The following is a 25233-nucleotide window of genomic DNA, read 5'->3' on the forward strand; positions in this document are numbered from 1 at the left end:
CAGATGCACACAATGTATGGTACCAGTCAAAAGTTTGTACATCTCTACTCATTCATAGGTTTTTCTGTATTTTGACGATTCTCTACATTGGAGAACAATACTGAAGACATCAGAACTATGAAATAACATATATGGCATTATGCAGTTAACAAGAAAGTGTTTAAAAAAAATCCCCAACAAAGTTCCATATTTTAGATTCTTCAAAGTATCCAGCATTTACCTTGATGGTGCTTTGCACACTGTTGTCATTACCTCATGAAGCTGGAATGCTTTTCAATTAACAGGTGTGCCTCATCAAAAGTTAATTAGTGGACGAGTTTCTTGCCTTAATGTGTTTGTGATCCAACAGTGAATCGTAAACAATAACAATGCAGTAAATAGCCCTATTCCACAACTGCAGTAATCCATATTATGTCAAGAACTGCTCAACTAAGTAAAGAGAAACGACATCCATCATTACTTTAAGACATTTTTTTTAAACTAATAAAAATAAAGAAAAAAACATTTGAATTAGAAGGTGGGCAAACTTTTGACTGGTACTGTGTGTGGCACCTTTTCTGCTCACTGCTCATCATAGCTGCATGTGTGGTGAATCCTCAGACTAATTCGATGTGTAACTCAGAATAAAGGAGTCTTCTCGGCCCGTGATCAGCCTCGTTTCAGCTGATACAGATAAGGTTATTACACACCATCATCATCTGATCTGATATATTGGTCAGGCCCTAGTATTCATATTCAGTTATATCCTTGACTTGTGCATGTATTGCTTTTGTCCTGGCCTGAGTTTCCCAAAAGCATCATAGCACAAAGATCATTGTTAAATGGTAGAGCGAGCAGCACAATGAATGCTCTCTCTCCTAGTTAAGATGCTCTTAGCGTTAAGAGGCTTTTGGCAAACCCACCCCGATCAGTTATTGCTTTCTTTGTGAAATATGTCCAGGCGATGAGTTAAACATCAAATCCTATATAATATGGAATCAGTATCTACTTTTGTGACATCTAATCACAATTTCTGCTAGTAATCATCCTATTCTATGAGCAAATGTCCCTCAGTAGACATACAGTGTAGTGCAGTTCTCATAATGATGATCCAAAATAACATTGTGTGTGTGCAGATCTGTCTCTGCTGCGGTTTGTCAGAGCTGAACTGACGAGAGGATATTTTTTGGAACACAATGAGGCCAAATACACAGAAAGGAGAGAGAGAGTCTATACCTGCCTGCGCATCCCCAAAGAACTGGAGAAGGTAAGGCAGCTCACTAATACGATACTAATAAAACACTACATGCTTTAACATAACATGGCTCACCACAGGGAAGTACCTTTTAAAATGAACACACAACGAAAGTGTGTAGGATTTTATTTAAAAAACAAAGCAAAACCTCTTTGTTGTACCTAAGCTATCATGAGTCGTTCTAACATTCCTGTAAAGGTAATTCACAGCCAGATCACATAACGGATTTGGTGAGAAATACAGTACTGTGCAAAAGTCTTAGTCATACAGGCACCTAAATAAATTCACTCTTCCCTATGACTCCGTGAAAATATAGTTATGATTTTCACCCACAATGCGATTGTGAATAATAAGCCTTTGATGATTTAAAAAAAAAAAAGCAGCACGATCGAGCAGACGGGATCTGCGGCGCCTTGTTGTGACATAGATCGGGGAACCTCCAGAAACCAGAAGTGCGTGCAGTGTCTGAAGCCAGGACTTTTAAACATCGTTTTCCATCACTACCAAAGGAATACAGATAAGCCCTGTCACAGAATAACATGGCAGTTTATTTAGAAATATTGTGTTTATTAATGCAGTATTCCTTTGTGGTACTTTACAATCCTGAAAAGGTTTTAAAATAATACTGAGACCTAAATAAATTCACTCTTCTCTGTGACTCCGTGAAAATAAAGCAGTCTGGCCGACAGATGGCGCACTCTACTGTACACGTACTCCGTTACTCCAGAGTGTTGAAAATGCTTGAAAACAGTGACGGACACAGGCTTGAACAGTGGGTCGGTACTCTGAGGTAGCTGGAAAAGTACAACCCCGATTCCAAAAATGTTGGGACAAAGTACAAATTGTAAATAAAAATGGAATGCAATAATTTACAAATCTCAAAAACTTCTATTGTATTCACAATAGAACATAGACAACATATCAAATGTCAAAAGTGAGACATTTTGAAATTTCATGCCAAATATTGGCTCATTTGAAATTTCAGGACAGCAACACATCTCAAAAAAATTGGGACGGGCAATAAGAGGCTGGAAAAGTTAAAGGTACAAAAAAGGAACAGCTGGAGGACCAAATTGCAACTCATTAGGTCAATTGGCAATAGGTCATTAACATGACTGGGTATAAAAAGAGCATCTTGGAGTGGCAGTGGCTCTCAGAAGTAAAGATGGGAAGAGGATCACCAATCCCCCTAATTCTGCGCCGACAAATAGTGGAGCAATATCAGAAAGGAGTTCGACAGTGTAAAATTGCAAAGAGTTTGAACATATCATCTACAGTGCATAATATCATCAAAAGATTCAGAGAATCTGGAAGAATCTCTGTGCGTAAGGGTCAAGGCCGGAAAACCATACTGGGTGCCCGTGATATTCGGGCCCTTAGACGGCACTGCATCACATACAGGCATGCTTCTGTATTGGAAATCACAAAATGGGGCCCAGGAATATTTCCAGAGAACATCATCTGTGAACACAATTCACCGTGCCATCCGCCGTTGCCAGCTAAAACTCTGTAGTTCAAAGAAGAAGCCGTATCTAAACATGATCCAGAAGTGCAGACGTCTTCTCTGGGCCAAGGCTCATTTAAAATGGACTGTGGCAAAGTGGAAAACTGTTCTGTGGTCAGATGAATCAAAATGTGAAGTTCTTTATGGAAATCAGGGACGCCGTGTCATTCGGACTAAAGAGGAGAAGGACGACCCAAGTTGTTATCAGCGCTGAGTTCAGAAGCCTGCATCTCTGATGGTATGGGGTTGCATTAGTGCATGTGGCATGGGCAGCTTACACATCTGGAAAGACACCATCAATGCTGAAAGGTATATCCAGGTTCTAGAGCAACATATGCTCCCATCCAGACGACGTCTCTTTCAGGGAAGACCTTGCATTTTCCAACATGACAATGCCAAACCACACACTGCATCAATTACAGCATCATGGCTGCGTAGAAGAAGGGTCCGGGTACTGAACTGGCCAGCCTGCAGTCCAGATCTTTCACCCATAGAAAACATTTGGCGCATCATAAAACGGAAGATACGACAAAAAAGACCTAAGACAGTTGAGCAACTAGAATCCTACATTAGACAAGAATGGGTTAACATTCCTATCCCTAAACTTGAGCAACTTGTCTCCTCAGTCCCCAGACGTTTACAGACTGTTGTAAAGAGAAAAGGGGATGTCTCACAGTGGTAAACATGGCCTTGTCCCAACTTTTTTGAGATGTTGTTGTCATGAAATTTAAAATCACCTAATTTTTCTCTTTAAATGATACATTTTCTCAGTTTAAACATTTGATATGTCATCTTTGTTCTATTCTGAATAAAATATGGAATTTTGAAACTTCCACATCATTGCATTCCGTTTTTATTTACAATTTGTACTTTGTCCCAATTTTTTTTGGAATTGGGGCTGTATTTTATTTTAGCCTTCAGGTAATAAAATAAGTAGAGTAGATCTAAACCAGCACTGTTCTGGTACACTGGCTGCAGTCTCGTGACTACTTTCTATGACAGTTGTCTACACTAAGCGACATAACTCTGTGCCACGCTGTGCTTTTGGGAGGTCGGTATTCAGAAGGCGATTGCCGAATTGGAACAAAAACAATTATTTTATCTTAGCCTGAGTTATAACTTATTGACAGGAGTTACTATTAGACTAACAGTTACAGCAGTAAAAGATTCTAACAGCAGCTGGTATTTACGGAGTCGTAGAGGGGACATGGTGAATAAAAAAATAACAAAGCGTGGGAACGACTTATAAGGCGTGTGCACGAGATATTAATGCGCGCGCACGAGTTATAACCCGTGCGCACGCTTTGCGTTAAGGAGTGCGCTCGGGTAGTTAAAAGTGAGGGGACGAGTTACAAATCGTTCCCTCGCTTTCATTAAGGCGTGTGCACGAGATATTAAATCATTCCCTCGCTTTCATTAAGGCGTGAGCACGAGATATTAATACGTGCGCTCGAGTTATAAAGGCGTGCGCACGGGTTATTAAAAAGTGAGGGAACGTCTTAAAACGCGTTCCCTCGGTTTATATCCAAGGCGTGGGAATGATATCCTATGTCGTTCCCTCGACTTATTAAAATATTCCCACAATATCCTTGTTTTCGTTGATCTCGTTGCGTACACACAGGCTGTAGGTCACCATGGTAGCTCCGGAAATACTAGACGCTATTTTATTATATTTTAATACTGGACTCAGATACACAGAAATCCTCGATGCACTTGCATCCCAACATGGCTTTATTATCAGAGGTGTCAAGTAACGAAGTACAAATACTTCGTTACTTTACTTAAGTAGAAATTTTGATACTTTCTACTTTACTGGAGTAATAATTTTTCAACCTACTTTTTATCTCTACTCGTTACATTTTCAAGCATTTACTTTTACTTCGTTACGTTTATAATAGTCTCGTTACTTGCATTTCATTGCGCCAATCTTTATATTACTTATATTACTTTGTCCACCTAATAAACTGCCACTCAGGGCGCTCCAAGCACACAGCAATCAGAGCTCCGACTTCAACACCGTTAGTAAATTGCGGGCTCTCGTTCGTTTGTCAGGAGTGGAATCCCCCCCCTCCCCCCACGAACCATGCGGCATTCTCTTTTCTGAGTCAGGTTAAGTTTACAAACGCAGTTATGGTATCTTGGTGGGGGTTAGTGAGTAAAGTGACAGGTCTTAGCTTAGTAAACGTTATATTAGCTTGTAGTGTGTCGGCATTCCAGCGGCCGCCCTTTCTCTCCTCGCCTGTGTTCAGCCTCGCATTGCTGGAACACAAATATTCTGTTGACTTCTCTCGGTGAGCCAGTAACTAGTAGGGATGAGAGTGTTTTTCTTGCATTTTAACTGGAACCTGCTGCCTCTACTGCACGTCCCATATGAAAAAGAAAAAAACTGTAATTTTACAGTAGTGTTAGTGTAGTATTCATTCATTCATAGCATTCATTCATAGCATTCAAATACTGTATTATTACTGCCGTTTAGACAGTGAATGCAATGCAACTTTGGACACAAAATGATTGCCAGCATACTGCAAAAATATTGCGTTATACAATATTTTGGACATTACAATGCTGCAATCTTTTCAAATAAATCGTATTACTTTAGTTGTTTTTTCCATCTGTGTGGATCAGTAGGATGGGGTGATGTGGTCGAGACGTGTGTGTGTGTGTGTGTGTGTGTGTGTGTGTGTGTGTGTGTGTTTTAATATATACATTTTCAATAAAAATGTATTGATAACTAACTTCTGAGGTATGAAGTTTTACACCATTACAACACTTACAGACAACAAGTCATTATTACTTGTGCTCCATGAAACACATTTTAATGGGTCAGGAGAATGGACTGTATTTGGACTTCTAGGCTGCGCCTTTGTCCTTAATAGCATTTTTTTCCTCTTTCATTACTTTTACTTTTGTACTTTAAAGTAGTTTAGAAATCAGTATACTTTTTACTTTTACTTGAGTAAAAAGCTTCAGTTGATACTTTTACTTCATGAAAAGTATTTCTAAACCATAGTATCTATACTTCTATTTGAGTAATAAATGGTAATACTTTTGACACCTCTGTTTATTATAAGTCTGAGACACCTCAAGAGAGTTCTGAGAGAGAATGGGCTTCGCCGTCGTAGTTTTTCTGACCTAGGAACGACTATAGATTTCATCATCAGCCAACTAAATAGCCCAGGTCGCCTCCACGGGTACCGCTGGATGCACGCAAAGTGCCTGGAACATGGCATTCAGGAAAAACAGAGGATGTACGGATTATCCTTCAACTACTGGACCCAGAGTGTGTTGCGCTACGCCGTCGTCGTACACTTCAGCGCAGACAGTACTTTTCCAAAGGACCCAATTTCATTTGGCATGTCGATTCTTATGACAAACTAAAACCGTTCGGAATCTGCATAAACGGATGCATAGACGGGTTTTCCCGTAGGATCGTCTGGCTGAAAGCCGCACACACAAGTAGTAACCCGCGAGTGATTGGCAGTTACTATGTGGATGCAGTGGAGAGGTTAGGTGGATGCCCGAGAATCGTACGAACTGATTTTGGAACTGAGAATGTGACTGTGCGAGACATCCAGAAGTTCTTCAGGCGTGACGGAGAAGACGACAGGGCAGGGGACCGAAGCTACATCTCCGGGGCCAGCACTGCAAATCAGCGTATTGAATCTTGGTGGGGCCAGTTGCGTAGACAAGGGGCTGAATACTGGATCGAGTTCTTCGGAGAGCTGAAGAACTTCTGGATGTCTCGCACAGTCACATTCTCAGTTCCTAAATCAGTTCGTACGATTCTCGGGCATCCACCTAACCTCTCCACTGCATCCACATAGTAACTGCCAATCACTCGCGGATTACTACTTGTGTGTGCGGCTTTCAGCCAGACGATCCTACGGGAAAACCCATCTATGCATCCGTTTATGCAGATTCCGAACGGTTTTAGTTTGTCATAAGAATCGACATGCCAAATGAAATTGGGTCCTTTGGAAAAGTACTGTCTGCGCTGAAGTGTACGACGACGGCGTAGCGCAACACTCTCTGGGTCCAGTAGTTGAAGGATAATCCGTACATCCTCTGTTTTTCCTGAATGCCATGTTCCAGGCACTTTGCGTGCATCCAGCGGTACCCGTGGAGGCGACCTGGGCTATTTAGTTGGCTGATGATGAAATCTATAGTCGTTCCTAGGTCAGAAAAACTACGACGGCGAAGCCCATTCTCTCTCAGAACTCTCTTGAGGTGTCTCAGACTTATAATAAAGCCATATTGGGATGCAAGTGCATCGAGGATTTCTGTGTATCTGAGTCCAGTATTAAAATATAATAAAATAGCGTCTAGTATTTCCGGAGCTACCATGGTGACCTACAGCCTGTGTGTACGTGTGTGTGTGTGTGTGTGTGTAGGCAACGAGATCAACGAAAACAAGGATATTGTGGGAATATTTTAATAAGTCGAGGAAACGACATAGGATATCATTCCCACGCCTTGGATATAAACCGAGGGAACGCGTTTTAAGACGTTCCCTCACTTTTTAATAACCCGTGCGCACGCCTTTTATAACTCGAGCGCACGTATTAATATCTCGTGCTCACGCCTTAATGAAAGCGAGGGAACGATTTAATATCTCGTGCACACGCCTTAATGAAAGCGAGGGAACGATTTGTAACTCGTCCCCTCACTTTTAACTACCCGAGCGCACGCCTTAACGCAAAGCGTGCGCACGGGTTATAACTCGTGCGCGGGCATTAATATCTCGTGCACACGCCTTATAAGTCGTTCCCACGCTTTATTTTTTTATTCACCATGTCCCCTCTACGGCTCCGTAGGTATTGGTAATTATTAATGTAAACAAAACCAGGTGGTCTGTTACAATCATTCCTCCACCATGTCCACTCATCAGCCTGCCGAGATCTGAGTGCCACTCACTCACCTCATTGCGGTTGTTAATGTGACGGTCCTGGTACAGGCTCAAACCAGTAGGGCTCCATCCCGAGCCCTACATTCTCCCTCTCCCCTTCTCCAAACTCCTCTTCCCCAACTAACTCCTCTTCATCCCCATCATACAAGACATGCGCTGTGTCCGAAATCACTCACTGCTCACTATATGGTGGACTATATAGTGAGTTTGGCATTTTGTAGTGCTGTCTGAATGTATAGTGAGAATTATTACGACAGAGAGGAGCACACGGTGCAGCAATGAGAGAATATTTAATTAAAAATAATAAGAGAATAGAAAATAAGCTAAAAGAGAATAAGACAGATAAAATGCAAGAATAAAAGTTAGAGTGCAGAGCGAGGAATTAATCAAAAGCCTCAAATTTGCTTGAATAAAAGGCAGCGACAAAGAAGAAAGTATTCAGCCTTGATTTAAAAGAACTGAAAGATGCAGCAGACACAAAATACTATATAGTCTAATACTATAGTCCTCTTTATGGAATTCCCTAGATAGTGAGTCGGGAGTAGTGAATGAGTGAGTGATTTCAGACACAGCTCATAGCTCCTAGCCTCAACACCAGGCATTGCCTGAATGCCTGATTTGCCCGACCAAGACGTTCAGGCAGAAATATTTTAGCGAGTTAGGCCCATTTGGGCACACCTATGGTCGGCTTCTTTAAGCACAAAAATGATTTTCGAGCAAGTATATTACAAAAAACAAGACGTATGTAGGGGCATTTGGGTAATTGAGTGATCAGTCTCATTAAATCTGAAGGTTAATAATTAAAATTGAATCAGTCTCATTTGAATTGTTTTCAGTGAATCATTTTCATATCATTAAATCACTCATGGAATCAGTCTCATAAATTAATACCATTAATTTTGGTGCTTAATAATAAATTACCAAACAGCTAAATTATGGTATATTCCAAATTATGATCACTTACCATATTACATAAATCATATGCACCTTTTGAATTCTTGGAGATTGGGTACTTCGAAGATATTGGAACACAAATAAACACACAGTCTCAATAATAAATGAATTTATTATAACAAAGATAAAAATGGATAATAACAGTTGAAATCATCTCATCTCATTATCTGTAGCCGCTTTATCCTGTTCTACAGGGTCGCAGGCAAGCTGGAGCCTATCCCAGCTGACTACGGGTGAAAGGCGGGGTACACCCTGGACAAGTCGCCAGGTCATCACAGGGCTGACACATAGACACAGACAACCATTCACACTCACATTCACACCTATGGTCAATTTAGAGCCACCAGTTAACCTAACCTGCATGTCTTTGGACTGTGGGGGAAACCGGAGCACCCGGAGGAAACCCACGCGGACACGGGGAGAACATGCAAACTCTGCACAGAAAGGCCCTCGCCGGCCACGGGGCTCGAACCTGGAACCTTCTTGCTGTGAGGCGACAGCGCTAACCACTACACCACCGTGCCGCCCCCAGTTGAAATCATTATATACAAATATGATATATTGTGTGTGTGTGAAAGGCCCTATGGCCTGAGCAGAAGGCTAGCGTGGGATGCTAGCTAGGTATGTTCATGTGTGTCCACGTGGTGTAGGGATCACCATGTGGGATTTGAGGAGAACAAAGGAATTAGTCTTGTGTTGCTAAGCTGAGACAAAGGAATGCTAGCTAAGGTGTGTGTGTGTGGGGGAGGACCACCACGTGGTATGGCCTAGCAAAAGAAAGGCTAGCGTGGGTTGCTAGCTAAGGTAAAGGAAAGCTAACTAAGGTGCGTTTGTGAGTGGCCACGTGTTTGTGTAGGCCTAGATTAACCTCGTGTGGCTAAGCTAAGACAAAGGGAAGCTAGCTCATAACACTACTAAATCCACTGAAATCTTGATGAGGTCAAGATGTGTGATAAGGAAATTAAAATGTTAGTGAGGAATAGAGAAGCATGCACAGCCTATCTATTAAACAATTGAGAGAACATAGAACAATTAATTCAATTTGACACGCTGCGTGTCTACAGTGTAAACAAACCGTTCCTGAGTTTAAATTCACACTACTTCAATAAAAGCTAATTCCTAAGACTAGGTTTTTTGATTATGCCCAACAATGCCAGTCTTACTCGAGATTATGAGATGTCCAGAGACTTTGAGTTTTCACCGTTGTGGAGATCTCCGTGAAGCACAGGGAATTTCTTGGAGAGGCTGAGTTCACAGGAGCCCGTAGAGACTTCTGTAGAAAAACAAAATTCTTGGTCCGATGCTTCATAGCTCGTGGGAAGGAAATCTTTGGAGAACAAGGTGCACAGCACTTCAGTTAAAAAAAGAAAGGGTCCAGCCGCTTTCCTAACTTTGAATTAAAACTGCTTGGGCGGCAGTCATGACGTCACTTCTAATACGAATAAAACCGGTTGTAACTCGATTGAGTTAAAGATCGCGCGACTCTGGAGTCTACCTTGGCCAAGGGTAAGAAAGAAATCGCGCTAAATCGTGGATCTTGCAAGAAAGAGGTCTTTTTATGGTTTGCTCGGGTGAGCAGCCTCTGTGTGTCCAGACAGCTTGAAGTCCGGGACGGAAAAGAGAAAGACGGAAGCGTTGTTCCGTTATTTATGCCTTCAGAGAGGAAGTAACGTTGGTGCTCCCGCCCAGGCGTGACGCAGGTCAACGCAGAAGTTGGTGATGGGAGTTGTAGTCCTTAAAGGGACTGTGTTGTAGTTTTTAGACGGACTGTGTTACCTACACGTATTAACCAGCATCCTCTCCTCACCTCCCCTGTGGTCATCGTTTTTGTTTTTTTTTTCTTCCTAATTTGTAATGGTGATTCTGATTGGCTAGCTTCAGGTGCACGTACGCATTTATGTGCGTGCTCCTGAAGTGATGCATACATTGTTTACCATCCCCTTATCAAGTAGCATCTGTGACCAGCATCTTGACTCAGCAGTCAAAAGTGACTGGAGATTGCACGCACACAGAGATGTTTGTGGGTAATTATATGGCTCTGTGATGCCTGCTGGAAGAGAAGAGCAGAGAGGATTGGGAATTGAGTGGCAGTCGTTTATTTACGCCCGATACCAAAACTTGTAGCGTCCTAGCAACCATTGCAGAGACGTGGACAAAAAGCCCAGAAACTCCTCCTTACCCAGGCAAAAACAATACAGGATTTATCTTGTAGTGTCCTGATCCCCAGATCTTTAACCCAGCCACATATAAAAAGTTGTACGCCTCCATGATCTTCCAGGTTTTCATCTGTGTAGAATGATGTCTGCAGCACCAGGTAGTTTGAGACGTCGGGGAACTCAACGGATGGATCATTTTCCAACTCCTAATGAATTAATAACTTTATTTAAACACAAGAAGTTGGTCAGCAGAGCTGGTGGGGTCGTGCCTGTACAGATACAAATAATTACAAATACAAAAGACTAAAAATAAACAATCTTTTGAAGAAAAAAAAACCTTAAAGTCTTTTGATTATCTGTTAATTATCTTCACATTAAGTTAATAGTATGCGTAACTTTTGTGTCTGTATTTAGTTCCAGCTACAATAGGATCAATTTTTTTTTTTTTGAGGCCAAATTTTAGGGCAAAAAGGAAATTCGGGTGGGGGGGCAAAAACATTTTTTGAGGCCATTTGCCCTGCAAGGCAAAAGGTGTCAAAAGTTAACATTGAGGCCTGAGCTCAAAGTTCATGTTCTGTCATGAAAAAATGTTCTGTTGGCGTGCCTTCCAGGCAGGGGTTCACCAATCTAATGGCCCTTTTCCACTACCCTTTTTCAGTTCGCTTCAGCTCACTTCAGCCCGACACGGCTCGCGTTTCAACTACCTCAGAGCAGCACGACTCAGCTCGCTTCAGCCCTACTCAGCCCCCAAAACTCGCACGGTTTTGGAGTGGGGCTGAAGCGAGCCAAATCGAGCCGAGTGGGGCTAGGGGCGTGAGGAGACACTCCCCTGTGCACTGATTGGTGAGGAGGAGTGTCCTCACATGCCCACACACGCCCCGCGAGCACGCTGGGATCTGTAAACACCGTAAACCCAGAAGAAGAAGAATTACGAGAATTTCTGAAGCCTTATGTGCCTCGCCTCATCTATACGCTCTTGCCAGTATCTGTTGGCGTTGTCGGTGACGACAAGCCACAGCACCAAGACCAGGAACACTAACGACTCCATGTTTATTGTTTACTATCCGGGTCGTGAGACTACCGCTTAAAAGGCCACTGATGTCCCTGTTTGCGCCGCCTAACGACATCACGTGACGTCCACCCACTTTCGCTAACTCCACCCAATGTGTCCACCCACTTCCAGCCAGCACGGTTCAGCGCGGTTGTAGTCGAAATGCAACTCCAACAGCCCCACTCAGCTCGACTCAGCCCAACTCAGCACGGCTCAGCCCAACTCAGCCTCGTTGGTAGTGGAAAAGCAGCATAAGTCATTTCCTGTTTGGGCCATTCTCAGTGGAAGGGAAGGGAATTCCAGGCATCGCTTCGTGATGGGAGGTTTAAATGTTTTTATTTTATCTCCACGCCTTGTGATTACATCAAAAATTGAAAGCTTGTGTTAAAGTCTATAAAATGACACCGAGGAGACCTGTTCATGTCAGTGTCACTTTAAGCACGTGTAAAGAAATGCTGTGGACCAAAAATGGCTTAAAAATAATGAAATGTTTCAACATTTAAAAAATACTATAATCAGTAAGCCATAATGAATGAAACAAAGTCAATATTTGGCATGAGACGACCCTTTGCTTTTAAAAAAAAAAGTAGTCTCGGGTATAATGAGTGCAGTTTTATGCGGAAATGAGCTGTAGGTTTTACTGAGCATCTTGCAGAACCAGCCACAGTTCTTCTGGACACTTTGACTGTCACACTCGCTTCTTCATTTTGCACCAAAACCCAGTAGCCTTCATTATGTTTTCTTTTTTAATCTGAAAAGTGCTCTCTTGTGTAATATGCTGCTCAGATACAAACTTTTTTTTTTTTAACCTGTCACATTTGTGTGCTGGAAAACGAATGTTTGGACTCTAAAATGTTTTTGTACTGACTCGATAATGTAGACGTCATAAAATAGAAATCTATAACCAGATTTGTATGAAAAAAATAGGGGGCTTAAGACTTTTGCACAGTACTGTATATACCAGCTTGGATGTCTTAAACATCACACTCCAATTTTAGGACTCTAACCAAAATGAACTTTGTTTTCGAAACAACCAACAAGGAACTAGGTACGCATGTTGGCAGTGGCATTAAGTGTTTTCCTCTTTATGATTATACTAAATATCACTCATTCGGTCTTTCTCCCTTTATTCCTGTAGCTGATGATCTTTGGCTTCTTTCTGTGTCTGGATGCATTTCTATACGTGTTCACACTGTTACCCCTCAGAGTGCTGCTGGCACTCATCAGGTTGCTAACGCTGCCATGCTGCGGACTCAGGTAACTAACACACACTCGCTCGAAGGTGATCAAATGCCTTCAAAACTTCCACTAAATTTTGCAAGTGATTTCCTCAAACACTGGATAACAAATGTTTACCAAATTTAATCGATCACATTTTAATTGAGATTTTTTTTTTTTAAACTCCATTCTGTATATTTGCAGGTGTTTGATCTTGTGTCTTAAGTGTCATGATAAAGAGATAAAGCTGATTTTTAATTCATTCCACATTTGGTATTCAGATCATACAGTAATGGAAAAAGATTAATTCCACTACCATTAACTGTTTTGCTTTAACGAAACCTAATCAAAATTCCACCACTGGACGATCTTATTCTCATCTCATCTCATTATCTCTAGCCGCTTTATCCCGTTCTACAGGGTCGCAGGCAAGCTGGAGCCTATCCCAGCTGACTACGGGCGAAAGGCGGGGTACACCCTGGACAAGTCGCCAGGTCATCACAGGGCTGACACATAGACACAGACAACCATTCACACTCGCATTCACACCTACGGTCAATTTAGAGTCACCAGTTAACCTAACCTGCATGTCTTTGGACTGTGGGGGAAACCGGAGCACCCAGAGGAAACCCATGCGGACACGGGGAGAACATGCAAACTCCACACAGAAAGGCCCTCGCCGGCCACGGGGCTTGAACCCGGACCTTCTTGCTGTGAGGCGACAGCGCTAACCACTACACCACCGTGCCGCCCGGCTGTTATTACTATTACTTTCAATTTAACAAAATCAGACTGGCTCAGAAAGGCAAATGAATAGTTAGATTTTATACAGGGTTTTGCAAATGTGCAGCACTTCGCCATTTACACCTGCATGTACACTACTGTTCAAAAGTTTGGGGTCACTTTGAAATGTCCTTATTTTTGAAAGAAAAGCACTGTTCTTTTCAATGAAGATCACTTTAAACTAATCAGAAATCCACTCTATACATTGCTAATGTGGTAAATGACTATTCTAGCTAAATTCTACTAAATGTCTGGTTTTTGGTGCAATATCTCCATAGGTGTATAGAGGCCCATTTCCAGCAACTCTCACTCCAGTGTTCTAATGGTACAATGTGTTTGCTCATTGCCTCAGAAGGCTAATGGATGATTAGAAAACCCTTGTACAATCATGTTAGCACAGCTGAAAACAGTTTAGCTCTTTAGAGAAGCTATAAAACTGACCTTCCTTTGAGCAGATTGAGTTTCTGGAGCATCACATTTGTGGGGTCGATTAAATGCTCAAAATGGCCAGAAAAATGTCTTGACTATATTTTCTATTCATTTTACAACTTATGGTGGTAAATAAAAGTGTGACTTTTCATGGAAAACACAAAATTGTCTGGGTGACCCCAAACTTTTGAACGGTAATGTATCATTCGTCTCGAAGGTGTCCAGCTGACCACTTGTGTTCAGGTTTCATTAATACTGTTGTCATTTCCGCTAGAAGCTCAAAGAGCCCTGGTGCGCAGTTATGTTAAAAACATTAAACCTGCAAAATACCTCCATTGTTTTGTTTTTCTTCTACTCCAACCACGTACATCAGTGCTCCTCTGTATTTTTTGATGGTTGACGCATTATCAAAACAACCACCACTTCCGGGAATTTTTTTTTTTATATATACATGTTCCTGTCAAACACATCCGAGACCACCTCGCCAAGTGGTTTGAGTGACCAGATCACAATGTTTCTTGGTGCATCACTTGTCCACTTGTGATCTGATCCCCAAGACCCATTTTAAAGGGCACCTGTAGTGAATTTTAATTGCTAGCTATTTCAAAAGATCACGTATGATACCAGTGGTTCCATCATGTAACGTTTGTCATAAGCTCTTGTTAAGTACACGCGAGTTTTAAGTCACTGCTCTGCCAGTCAGGCATGGTCAGCGACATGTTGCCTCCTTCATGGGCTGTTCCGGCACTGGTAGTGACGCACAGTCGTTGGTTTGTCCGATTGTCTGGGCTGCAGTGGACTGGTTACTGACCCCGTGCTGCAAATGCCAGTCTAAGATAACGCATTATCAGCCGATCTGCTCATAAGAAATCGAAGAAATATTTACACTTACTCAAGCTGATCTTTGGCTGGATCAAGTTGAAGTTTAAAAAAAAAAAAAGGGGGGCACCATTCATCATCAGTGTCGCAGTTCTCAAGATTGAACCGAATCGCTGTCCTGAATCATAAAATGAATCATCCGAAGCACATAAAATCCGCGTGCCGTCTCACAACAAGTTTTACCTCCAAATAGCCCAAACTGTCGGACAGATTTTATCCTGTTTACAGTGGGAGTTCCCAGCGCGAAAGAGGAAACCGATCGAAACCGAAAGAGCAAAAGTGACTATCATGCCGTTACCATCCCTGTGTCTGAAATTGCTCCCTACTCACTATATAGGGCACTATATAGCACGGGCGCAGATAGAGGGTGGGACGGGTGGGATTCGTCCCACCCAGATTTAAATTCACCTCGTTCGGTCCCCCCCACTTATAGGGAGGAAAAAACGTCTATGCTGTCTTTCTTTGCATAAGGCAAACCTCACGGAAAAATCAAAAGACTAATTACCATTCGGTTTATTGAGGTGCACAGCAGTACATACATAGTTGCAACAACTCACATAAAACAAAACAAAGACTGATATTCGGTTGGTTGAGCTGCGCAGACTGCACAGGTTGCGAGTTCGAGCTTGGTTGCTATGGTTACCCACAACAAGTTTGACAGGCATATCGGGGACAGCTCCTAGTTCAGGACCCCAACACGGCATGATGAAGGGTGCCAAACTGAAAAGGCAGAAAACGATTGCATCGTTTTTTCAAAAAACAACGACTGTAAGTAAACTGTGCCTTACTTTATCATATCACCTTGCAATTTTTTGATAGTCTGGTCAAAGTAATGTCGCAGTGAAAGTAAAATCGTACGGAGTAGAGATGCCTTTCTGGTAGCCTCCTTCTTTCGGTGGTAGCCTGTAGATACAGTGCTCAGAAGGCAGTTTTAATGTTTAATCTGGCGTTCCCTGCCATAATTTCAGTGAGCATATTGTTTCATAAGGAAACTTTGCGAAGAGTTGTTGACTGACTGCCGCTCACGCAACACACAGGCATAGTTAGAAAGTCAGGATGCACTGGTTTACACTTTACACACACACATGTAGCCCAGCCTCTCGCTATGTTTAACAGTTGGAACTTAGCAGTTTTAAAACTAGTTTTGCAATTTCTGTGCGTGATGATAATGTGTAAACTTTGGATTTCCATAGGCTATGTTAAAATGTTATCATTGTCCTGGCCTGCAGGTAGTTCCTGGTGATGGCAGTGAGGGAGGTGAAATAAGTGATCCACAGGAGGGTAGTAGTAGTGCACTAGGCCTGCAACTGCAAGAGGCAGAAGGAAGAGAGAGAGAAGAAGGGGGGTCAGAAGAAGGGGGGTCAGAAGAAGGGGGGTCAGAAGAAGGGGGGTCAGAAGAAGGAGAGAGAGAAGAAGGGTCGGAAGAAGAATGGACAGGAGACGAGAAAGCAAGGGCAGAGACAGCTGGAGGAAAGGGAGAGGAGGTTGATGTGTCATATACAAAACCAAATCAACCTGACCCCAAATCTGTTCAAAAGCAGGTGATGAAGCACCGTACACTGTACAGTGATGACTGTACCGTACACCGTACAGTGATGTTTTTTTTTGTCTTAGCTGAGTAATGTCACTGCCCTGAGGGCATCAGAGTATATTCCTTGCACAACACATGTGGGGGTTGGGGTTGGTTTGCTGGCAGCTTTGTCCCCCCCAGTTCAAAAAACGTATCTGCGCCCCTGCTATATAGTGAGGACGCCATTTTGTAGTACTGTCCGAAACATAGTGAGGATTATTACACCCTATATTGTGCACTCAAAGTATCCCACAATGCATCACGAAAAGTAGGGCCATTATTAAAAAATTTTCTGTTTCCGGTCCACCGGCCGGGTGAGTGCCGTTTGTGTGGTTGAAATTTTTTTTTTTAACGCCGGTTTTTCGACATTTTTTTCGGGTTCGTAAATCTAAAATCGAACTTGACATTTCCGCATTCCCAGGGCTTTCCACTAAGGCTCATACTAGCCAGCCATGACAAATAAGTAGCACAAAATAAACTCCTGTACACGCAGCTCCCAGGGTTAAATGTATTTTCCACAGACCATTTATTTATTCACTTTACTCAAATACAAAGTAAAATGGCAGTAAATCTTCTTTCTTTTCTTGCGTATTGCATCATGAGGCGTTCCTGGCTTGTAAATCTCTTATTTTCGGTGCATGACACATTCACGCAGCTGAACATGCTATGAATTAACAACGACAATGGTCTGCAGTGGGGCTACACAATTAAACACTCAGCGAGCATTTCTCCATTTGTGTATGAAAATACACTCCAACGACTCAGTTTGGGTTCATTTACAACCAACGGTGTCTTTTGATGCCAGCACGTAATTGAACGAGAGAAGACTGGTTTACCGGAGACAAAATAAGCGTTATCTCTGCTTCTGTTCCCTCCGACACACTACTGCCTCCGCCGAGTGCGCGCGCACTCTGAACTGAATCAGCTCTGCGCATGCGCCGTGCGGCACAAAAAAATGGCAGCCACCATGAAGGAAGCAGATCCGGAGTTTTAAATTTTGCTTAAGTGTGAAATCGCAAAATGGTATTCTAGCGAACAACAAAATAGTAAAGATTCAGAAAAACACATCATTCAGTGATCATTTTAATAGTGTAATTTCATCCGAACTAGGCCTAACGGTCGATTTAGAACTACAAAAAGTCCGTGTGTTGGACATTTTAAGTACCTTTTGTAAAAGTTTGCAAATGTTGCAGTCAGCATTTAAAATGCTAACTTAGTTTTTGTACAAGTTTCAGTTGATTAAACAGTCATTTTATTAAATGTGTCTGCTTTTGTAATAAAGTACTGAAAGAAAAAGCAAACGCAGCATTGCGATTTCTTATCCGTCCATATATTAAAAAAAAAATCCCTCCCTCCCGACTGAATTTTTTTTGCTCACCCGGTGGACAGGAAATGGATTTTTTTTTTAAGGATGGCCTTATTAAAATGGTTAACCGATGTATCGTAGGAGCAGAGGTGGGTAGTAACGCGCTACATTTACTCCGTTACATTTACTTGAGTAACTTTTTGGATGAATTGTACTTGTAAGAGTAGTTTTAATGCAGCATACTTTTTACTTTTACTTCAGTATATTTGTGAAGAAGAAGCGGTACTTTTACTCCGTTACATTGGGCTATATTCTGCTCATTACTCACTACTTTATTTTTATTGATCTGTGCGATGCGTGGTCTGTTTGTTTGTTTTGTCGAGACTTCCAGCAGAGGCTCTGTCACATGACCGCATCTCACCGATCAAATGGAGCAGCCAGAGCCATAGTGGGAGGAGCTATGGTTTAACTCCGTTTCGCCAATCAGACCCTCCAGGATTTCGCGATGTTGCGATTTGCAACATCAGCGCAAATTCAACCAATCCCCGTGAATTCAGGGCGGTGTTGCAATTATATCCAATCACAGCAACTTTCCCGCAGATTTGACCAATCGTTGGCGTCATCTTGAGGTGACGTCGACAAACTACCTTCCGTCTTACTTCCAGTGTTGCCAGATTGGGCGGTTTCAAGTGCATTTTGGCAGGTTTTGGGTCTGGAAAACGTCAGCAGTATCTGGCAACACTGCATGTGCGAGTCAGTGTTTATATAGGCTTAAATTCTGTTACTGAAAGTGTGTTATGTTTACAGTGAAGGACTGTGTGCACTTTATTTTTTTAATTAATACAAGAAATTAATGGATGCCAACATTTTTGCCAAAATGGTATTTTATTTTCCATTGTTTAGGCAGCTTCAGCATCATACTGAGAGATTCTGTTCAAATTGTTTTTTTTTTCTTCTATGAAGCCTGAGCCATTTATTTTATTAGTTTATAATTATTGTTTAATTTAGTCTTCAGGAGAGACTGCCTGCACACAGTACTAGTATTAATAGTTTTTTTTTCTTACATGAAAGCTGAGGCATTTACATTATATTTTAAGGTAACTTCATGTTGTGCTGTGAGGTTCTCTGCACTTTAACTTTTGAACCAACAGGTGCATTTGGATAAGTAAAGCCTATTTTTCTGCATTTTTGTAGTCCTGGTAATCTTTTATATTGGTAAAGTTGTTTATAGGACCATTTCTCAGTGTCTTTTTTTTTTTTTTAATCAATAGTTTTTCAGTAATAACATAATATTTAACATATCACTCAATTTTAATCACAAAAAGAGAAAATCGCAACAATTTCTCGCAACTTTCACTTCCTCCCGCAATGTAATCGCAACAAAAACCTAAAAAACACCGCAACTTTCATTGCAATGTTTTGGAACCCCCCCCGCAACATCAGACATTTTAGTCCACAACAATCACAAAAAAGGCCCGCGGAATCCTGAGGGGACTGTCAATCAAACAGAACCAAGCACACAAAAATCCCGCGGCAAGACCAGTCCAGGTGGAAAAGAGCCCGGAAGCAGAAGAAAAATGGCAGAGACAACGGCCAGCGTTTCTCATCAAGCCAAAGAGGCACACCCCGGCCACACATACAAACCATGTTCACTCTCCAAACAACAAAAAATAATAGTTACGTTATGCGGTGTCACATGTGTCTCCCCAAACCAGTGGACGTTTCAGCGTATAAAAACTCAACGTTGAATTTGAGGAAACACATTGCGGTAAGTAGGCTATGTGCTTCTGGCTGTCTTCGTAGGCAGACGTTAGCCCTGCTGTAACATCATAAATAACTGCAAAATACATTGTTTTGTGGAAATGTATTGATGCACTGCGGCCTCAGACGGCAAGATAACACACACACACACACACACACACACACACACACCAGAAAACCAAGAAATAAAACTACAAAAAATCTTCCTAATAGACTGGTACCAAAATCCAGAATTGTGACACCCAAAGGCATTTTTGAGACAAAGTCGGCAAACAGTCTTATTTTGTCAATTTGGGTGTGCCGAATTCAAATCTGCAATATGCCGAGCTCTATCTGACCTCTGTTGACCTCTAGAGGTCATTGAACTTTAGGCCTGTAAACGTCTCAGCTGAACCCAGTTTCTCAGCTTTCTAAGGAATGAAATGTACTAAAATGATTAATGAAGTTAGCAAATGGCCTTGTTTGTTAAATGTTTGGGTGCTGAATTCATTTTTCATTTGTAAAACGACATATGACCTCTGATAACCTCAAGGTCATTAAACTTGGCCTATAGGCCTATGCATTTAACAGCATTTTTAAACTGACTTTACTCCCCCAAAAAGAATATGAACAGACAAAAAAACAAATAGAAAGGAACAAATACAACATTAAATGCCAGTCCATGTACATGTGACTTACTTTTCACAATGAGAATGCCTAGGCGATCACCTTACATAACATTGCACTACATTTAGCGGTTATTGTTTTTATACAAAGCTACTGAAAAAGGACAGATTCAGCAGCATACAAAATGTGGGGGCATACAGGGTATACAGGTTAATCAGGGTTAGTATATATGAGAGTTTTTTTCTTTGTTTTTTGTAAAGGCTTTACCCCGTTCAAAACAAAAAACAAACAAAAAGGCCAAGTTTAATGACCTTGAGGTTATCAGAGGTCATATGTCGTTTTACAAATGAAAAATGAATTCAGCACCCAAACATTTAACAAACAAGGCCATTTGCTAACTTCATTAATCATTTTAGTACATTTCATTCCTTAGAAAGCTGAGAAACTGGGTTCAGCTGAGACGTTTACAGGCCCAAAGTTCAATGACCTCTAGAGGTCAACAGAGGTCAGATAGAGCTCGGCATATTGCAGATTTGAATTCGGCACACCCAAATTGACAAAATAAGACTGTTTGCCGACTTTGTCTCAAAAATGCCTTTAACTCCTTAAATCAGCACTTTTTTTTTAATTTTGGTACCAGTCTATAACAATCACTTTTTATTGATGTGAAACCAAAAAATGCTCATGAAAATAAGGTTGCTCGCCTAATGTCAGCTCCTCAATAGCGTTACAGTTGTACACGGCTCTGGCCAAAAACTGGGAATGGAAGACTGGTGAAAACTTACTAAATAACAAAACGCGTAACATATCGTTTGTGAAATCTCCATTTTTCAAGCTACTGTATTTGTTGTGGATTAGAGGGATTTGTGAAGACTTCAGGTGTTGTTTTTTTTTTTTTTTCTGTGAGATTTGTTTTATTTGTCTACAAGTGCTTGTTCACAAACGGAAGGGCATTAGCTTGTTAGCTTGACCGCTTGCTAGCAATCCCCACCACCACCCAGCCAAGCTGGGCACTGGCAGCTAGTTAGCAACCTTTTTGCTTGTTACTTCCACTTGCGAACTCCTCTGCGAGATGGATCCAGTAAACAACTTTTTGGGAGACGAAAGGATTAAAATCGTTGATCGCATCTTACAGGATTATTTCCAGTCTTTTTCGTACGAGGAGATATTACGTGTGATGTTCAGCTGCTGTTAAAGGTGAACAGTCACTTCACGGAGTGAACATGCACGCGCGCACAGTGTTATGGTTTATGTGCAGACTGCCTTGAGCTTCTTGTTATTGTTAATACACAGAACTACACACACCACAGTTTGTGTGAAATATATATGAAATCTCTGCCTGTTATGACATCCTGATCAATAAACAAAAGTTACTCAGCAGTTACTCAGTACTTGAGTAGTTTTTCACTTAGTACTTTTTACTCTTACTCAAGTAATTAATTGGACGACTACTTTTTACTTGAGTAATATTATTCTAAAGTAACAATTGTACTTGAGTACAATTTTTGGCTACTCTACCCACCTCTGCGTAGGAGGGTGTAGCAACACCAATCTTGATGGGATTAGCACTCATCGTTTTCCAAAAGACCGGACAATGAGAGAGAAATGGGAGCGCTTGGTCTACACAGGCTGTGCACTGAAACCGTGCAAGCTCTCGCAGCCTGCTGGCGCTTCCGCAGGTAACGTCATGATTCTGGCTCCAGACTCCCTTGGGATTTTTCCAGATACGTTTTATTTTATTTTTTTCTGCTGTAGACAGATGGCCTTGTGCAAAATTACCCTTCTGGATGAGTGTGTAAAGGGACATACTTTCATATTAAAAAAACCACGAAATTGGTCCAGAATATGCACTTTAAGATGTCTTCATAAAATCCTCGTTGTAGGGGATAGTGATGACCATGTCTTCTTGTTCACGTTTGTACTGTTTGTTCATCCCTCCCCCTCAGCCTTAGTACTTGGCCCTACACTTCTCCCGTGTAGAGTAGTGTGTCCCGTTTCTTTTGGGGTTGGGTGTAGCGGACATCTAGCCCTCCAGATGGACCTCGAAACAGAGGGTTGTTTTTTTTTTTTTCTTTCAATTGCAGACTGAAAACAGAGTAGTAGAAGAAAATTCCCAGAATACTTTGTGATCTGATCAGGGATGAAAATTTTCTGCGGATCTGCGGAATTCTGAGTTTTTCCCGCTGAAAATATCATTTTTGTGAAACGTGTAAATCCGTTGAGAAAATTTGGGGGGGGGGGTATGGTTAACGATCTGTGGTCACCTTATAACGCAGACATCCCGAGTCTCCCGGAAGTTCCGGGAGTCTCCCGCATATTGATAGCGGCTCCCTGATGCCCGCAAATTGGAGAATATCTCCCGCAATCTAGAGCAAGGGAGCAAGCAAGCGCACGCGAAACATTGTCTGCCTCGCGCATCTTAGAATGTGCGCACATGACGGAGCGCGAGAGAGAGACTGTGCGCGCGCCTGTTCATGTAGCGCATGCTAGACAAAGAGCATCCTGATTGGGTTACTCAGCAAAATAAGCCAATCAGCTTTCAGTGTGGGCGGGCTTTTATCCCTTTTCTTGAGGACCGACGTTTTCAGTTGAGTCAGTGCAGCCTACAGGATCGGCATGGCAGAGAGAGAGCGCGCGCCCCAAAAAAACAAAGTACAAAACGCACTTCAGCTCAGATTACACAACAGAATCTCCCTGTCTAATAATATCCCTGTCTAATAATCTCCCTGTCTAATAAGGGTCAACAATAATGACCGTTTCGCACGATGTACTGTTTGCAGCAGTGATTTCAGCATTGCCCATGGTGGCTTAAATGATTGTAAAGGACATGTTGAGGTGAGGAGTGTCATTTCATGTGCATTATAGGTCTACAACAGGCTGGCATGAAAAGACCAAACTTATTGAAGATTTCCGTAAAGTAACAATGTATGAATATACATCATATATATCAAATACACGTCATATATAAGTGTGTATCTTTTTATAAATTGGGTTAGCTTATCTAATGTAGCATGTTGGGGAGAATCATAGTATCATATCTATATTTCTGATTAAAATTTTAGGTATGATACCGTGTATAACTCTCCTACTTACTGCTCATTTCATAGGGGGACGGGGGGGATTGCTGGCGTGTGCCGCGCGGGAGCGTCTGCCCAAGTTTTTTAGGCCGAGATGAATTTAGTTTTTGATTTTAAAAAAATTTCCAATCTGTAATGCCAATTGTACATGCCTGTTCTTTAATTCAAAATCACCATCTTGATCTTCAGATTGACCATATGGTATCTGTATTACATTACACAACATCCTGTCCAGATAAAACCTCGTTAGTACACACAACAGTTGAAAGGGAAGTGATGAGTGATGTTGAATGTTGCCTGCTTAATATGCAAGACCTCCTGCTACCATGATAACATCAGAAGAAAGCTTCAGAGAATTATATGACAGAACTTTTTTCTGGTTTGCACTTCATTTTAAAGGATTAGAGTATTCAAAGACATGAATAGCTAAAATGCAGAAATATAATACTGTAGAGCTAGTTTATATTAAAAGGTGCATTGTTTTTTTTTTTTTTTTTTTTTGAAATCATCAAATGTGAATTCATTAAAAACAAGTCTCTTGTCCCATATTAATCGTTTTCACCTGGTAGTCCACCAAGAAGGGGAATTTATTTCCAAATAAATTGCAACTTTTTGCTGATAAAATTAATGGTTTTGGGGTAAAAAAAAAAAATAGCCAAAAATCATTAGCTCCCGCCCCCTGGGCCCCCACCGGGGCTCTGCCAGGGAAATCGATAAATCAAATGGGATAAAGAACTGTTTCCGATGGGCATGGCTCGATAGTAGCGTTACCGTCGTGTAGATAGGGACACAAACTGTGACGACGTGCCTGACGGAACATATCCGAAAAGTGGACGTGCCGGGAAAGGTTCTGTGTATTCTGTGCTCAGATATGATCAGTTATGGAAACAGAGCTAGAAACATCCAGGAGCACATCAAAACAAAAAAGCACAAAGGTACGTTTTACTTAAATTGTCAAAGATAGAGTCAGGAGGAATCTAATATATCATTACGGTTACCTCCATTATCGCTCACGATATATAGTTATCTTAAAGTTTATAAACGTTTTAAACCATCATTGAATTTGAAAACATATAAGGCGCATCCCCCTTTGAAACCCCCCCCATGCACGCTTTGCATGCGTTATGTCTGCCCTTGGCAGACATTTCAGAGTTTTTTTTTTTTTTAAATGTCCCATTCTCATCGCTGTCTGATGCTGTGTAACATGCAACACGGTGAAGGGGAAGCATCCCGTAAGTGTAATATATCTTCACAAATAATCATGAAAAAAATGTTAAAATCCATTGGGATATCCTAGTCTAATGTCGATACACAGGAATATTTAATTGGATTGTTCTAACAAGCATTCCAGAAAAACAACTATTCACAAGGTCAATAGAACTTTGTGGAAACAACAATTTGCAAGTGAGAGTACAGATATTTGTTTCCATGTCACATGTATGAAGCTTGAAAAATGATCCAGCAGCAGATTTTCTTCCCCACTCATCTGATATTGGTGCAGGGCAGAAATGTCGATGAACTCGACTACACTGAAATAGCTGATGTGTAAACATGCTTCCTGGTTATTCTCAATAGATTGATCTGCACCAGCATTGTGGAAACCTCTGTCTGGATTCCCTCCTTTGTTTGGTTTAAAATGATTTCAGATTATTTCTCTCGTCACTTAAAACATGTACTGTAGTAAAATGGCAAGAAAGATTTGTGAGGATATACTGTTTCATGTCGTTTTGATTTATACCCCTTATTTTTTGAAGTCTTTGTTCCTTTTTAAATCTATGTCGAGTGATTTTAGAAATGAC

The 25233-nt window shown here is 41.5% G+C and overlaps 1 protein-coding gene across 2 annotated transcripts in view; it reads left to right on the top strand.

Moving 5' to 3' along the window:
* tapt1b (transmembrane anterior posterior transformation 1b) overlaps nucleotides 1-25233 on the top strand; it is a 107318-nt gene that overhangs the window by 13879 nt on the left and 68206 nt on the right. For both annotated transcript variants that reach the window (XM_060916527.1, XM_060916528.1), the window contains exons 2-3: nucleotides 1116-1246; nucleotides 12944-13062. In XM_060916527.1, the coding sequence (XP_060772510.1) occupies nucleotides 1116-1246; nucleotides 12944-13062 (250 nt within the window). The remainder of the gene's footprint in view (nucleotides 1-1115; nucleotides 1247-12943; nucleotides 13063-25233) is intronic.

The sequence above is a fragment of the Neoarius graeffei genome, chromosome 3, assembly GCF_027579695.1.
Source record: "Neoarius graeffei isolate fNeoGra1 chromosome 3, fNeoGra1.pri, whole genome shotgun sequence".
NCBI lineage: Eukaryota > Metazoa > Chordata > Actinopteri > Siluriformes > Ariidae > Neoarius > Neoarius graeffei.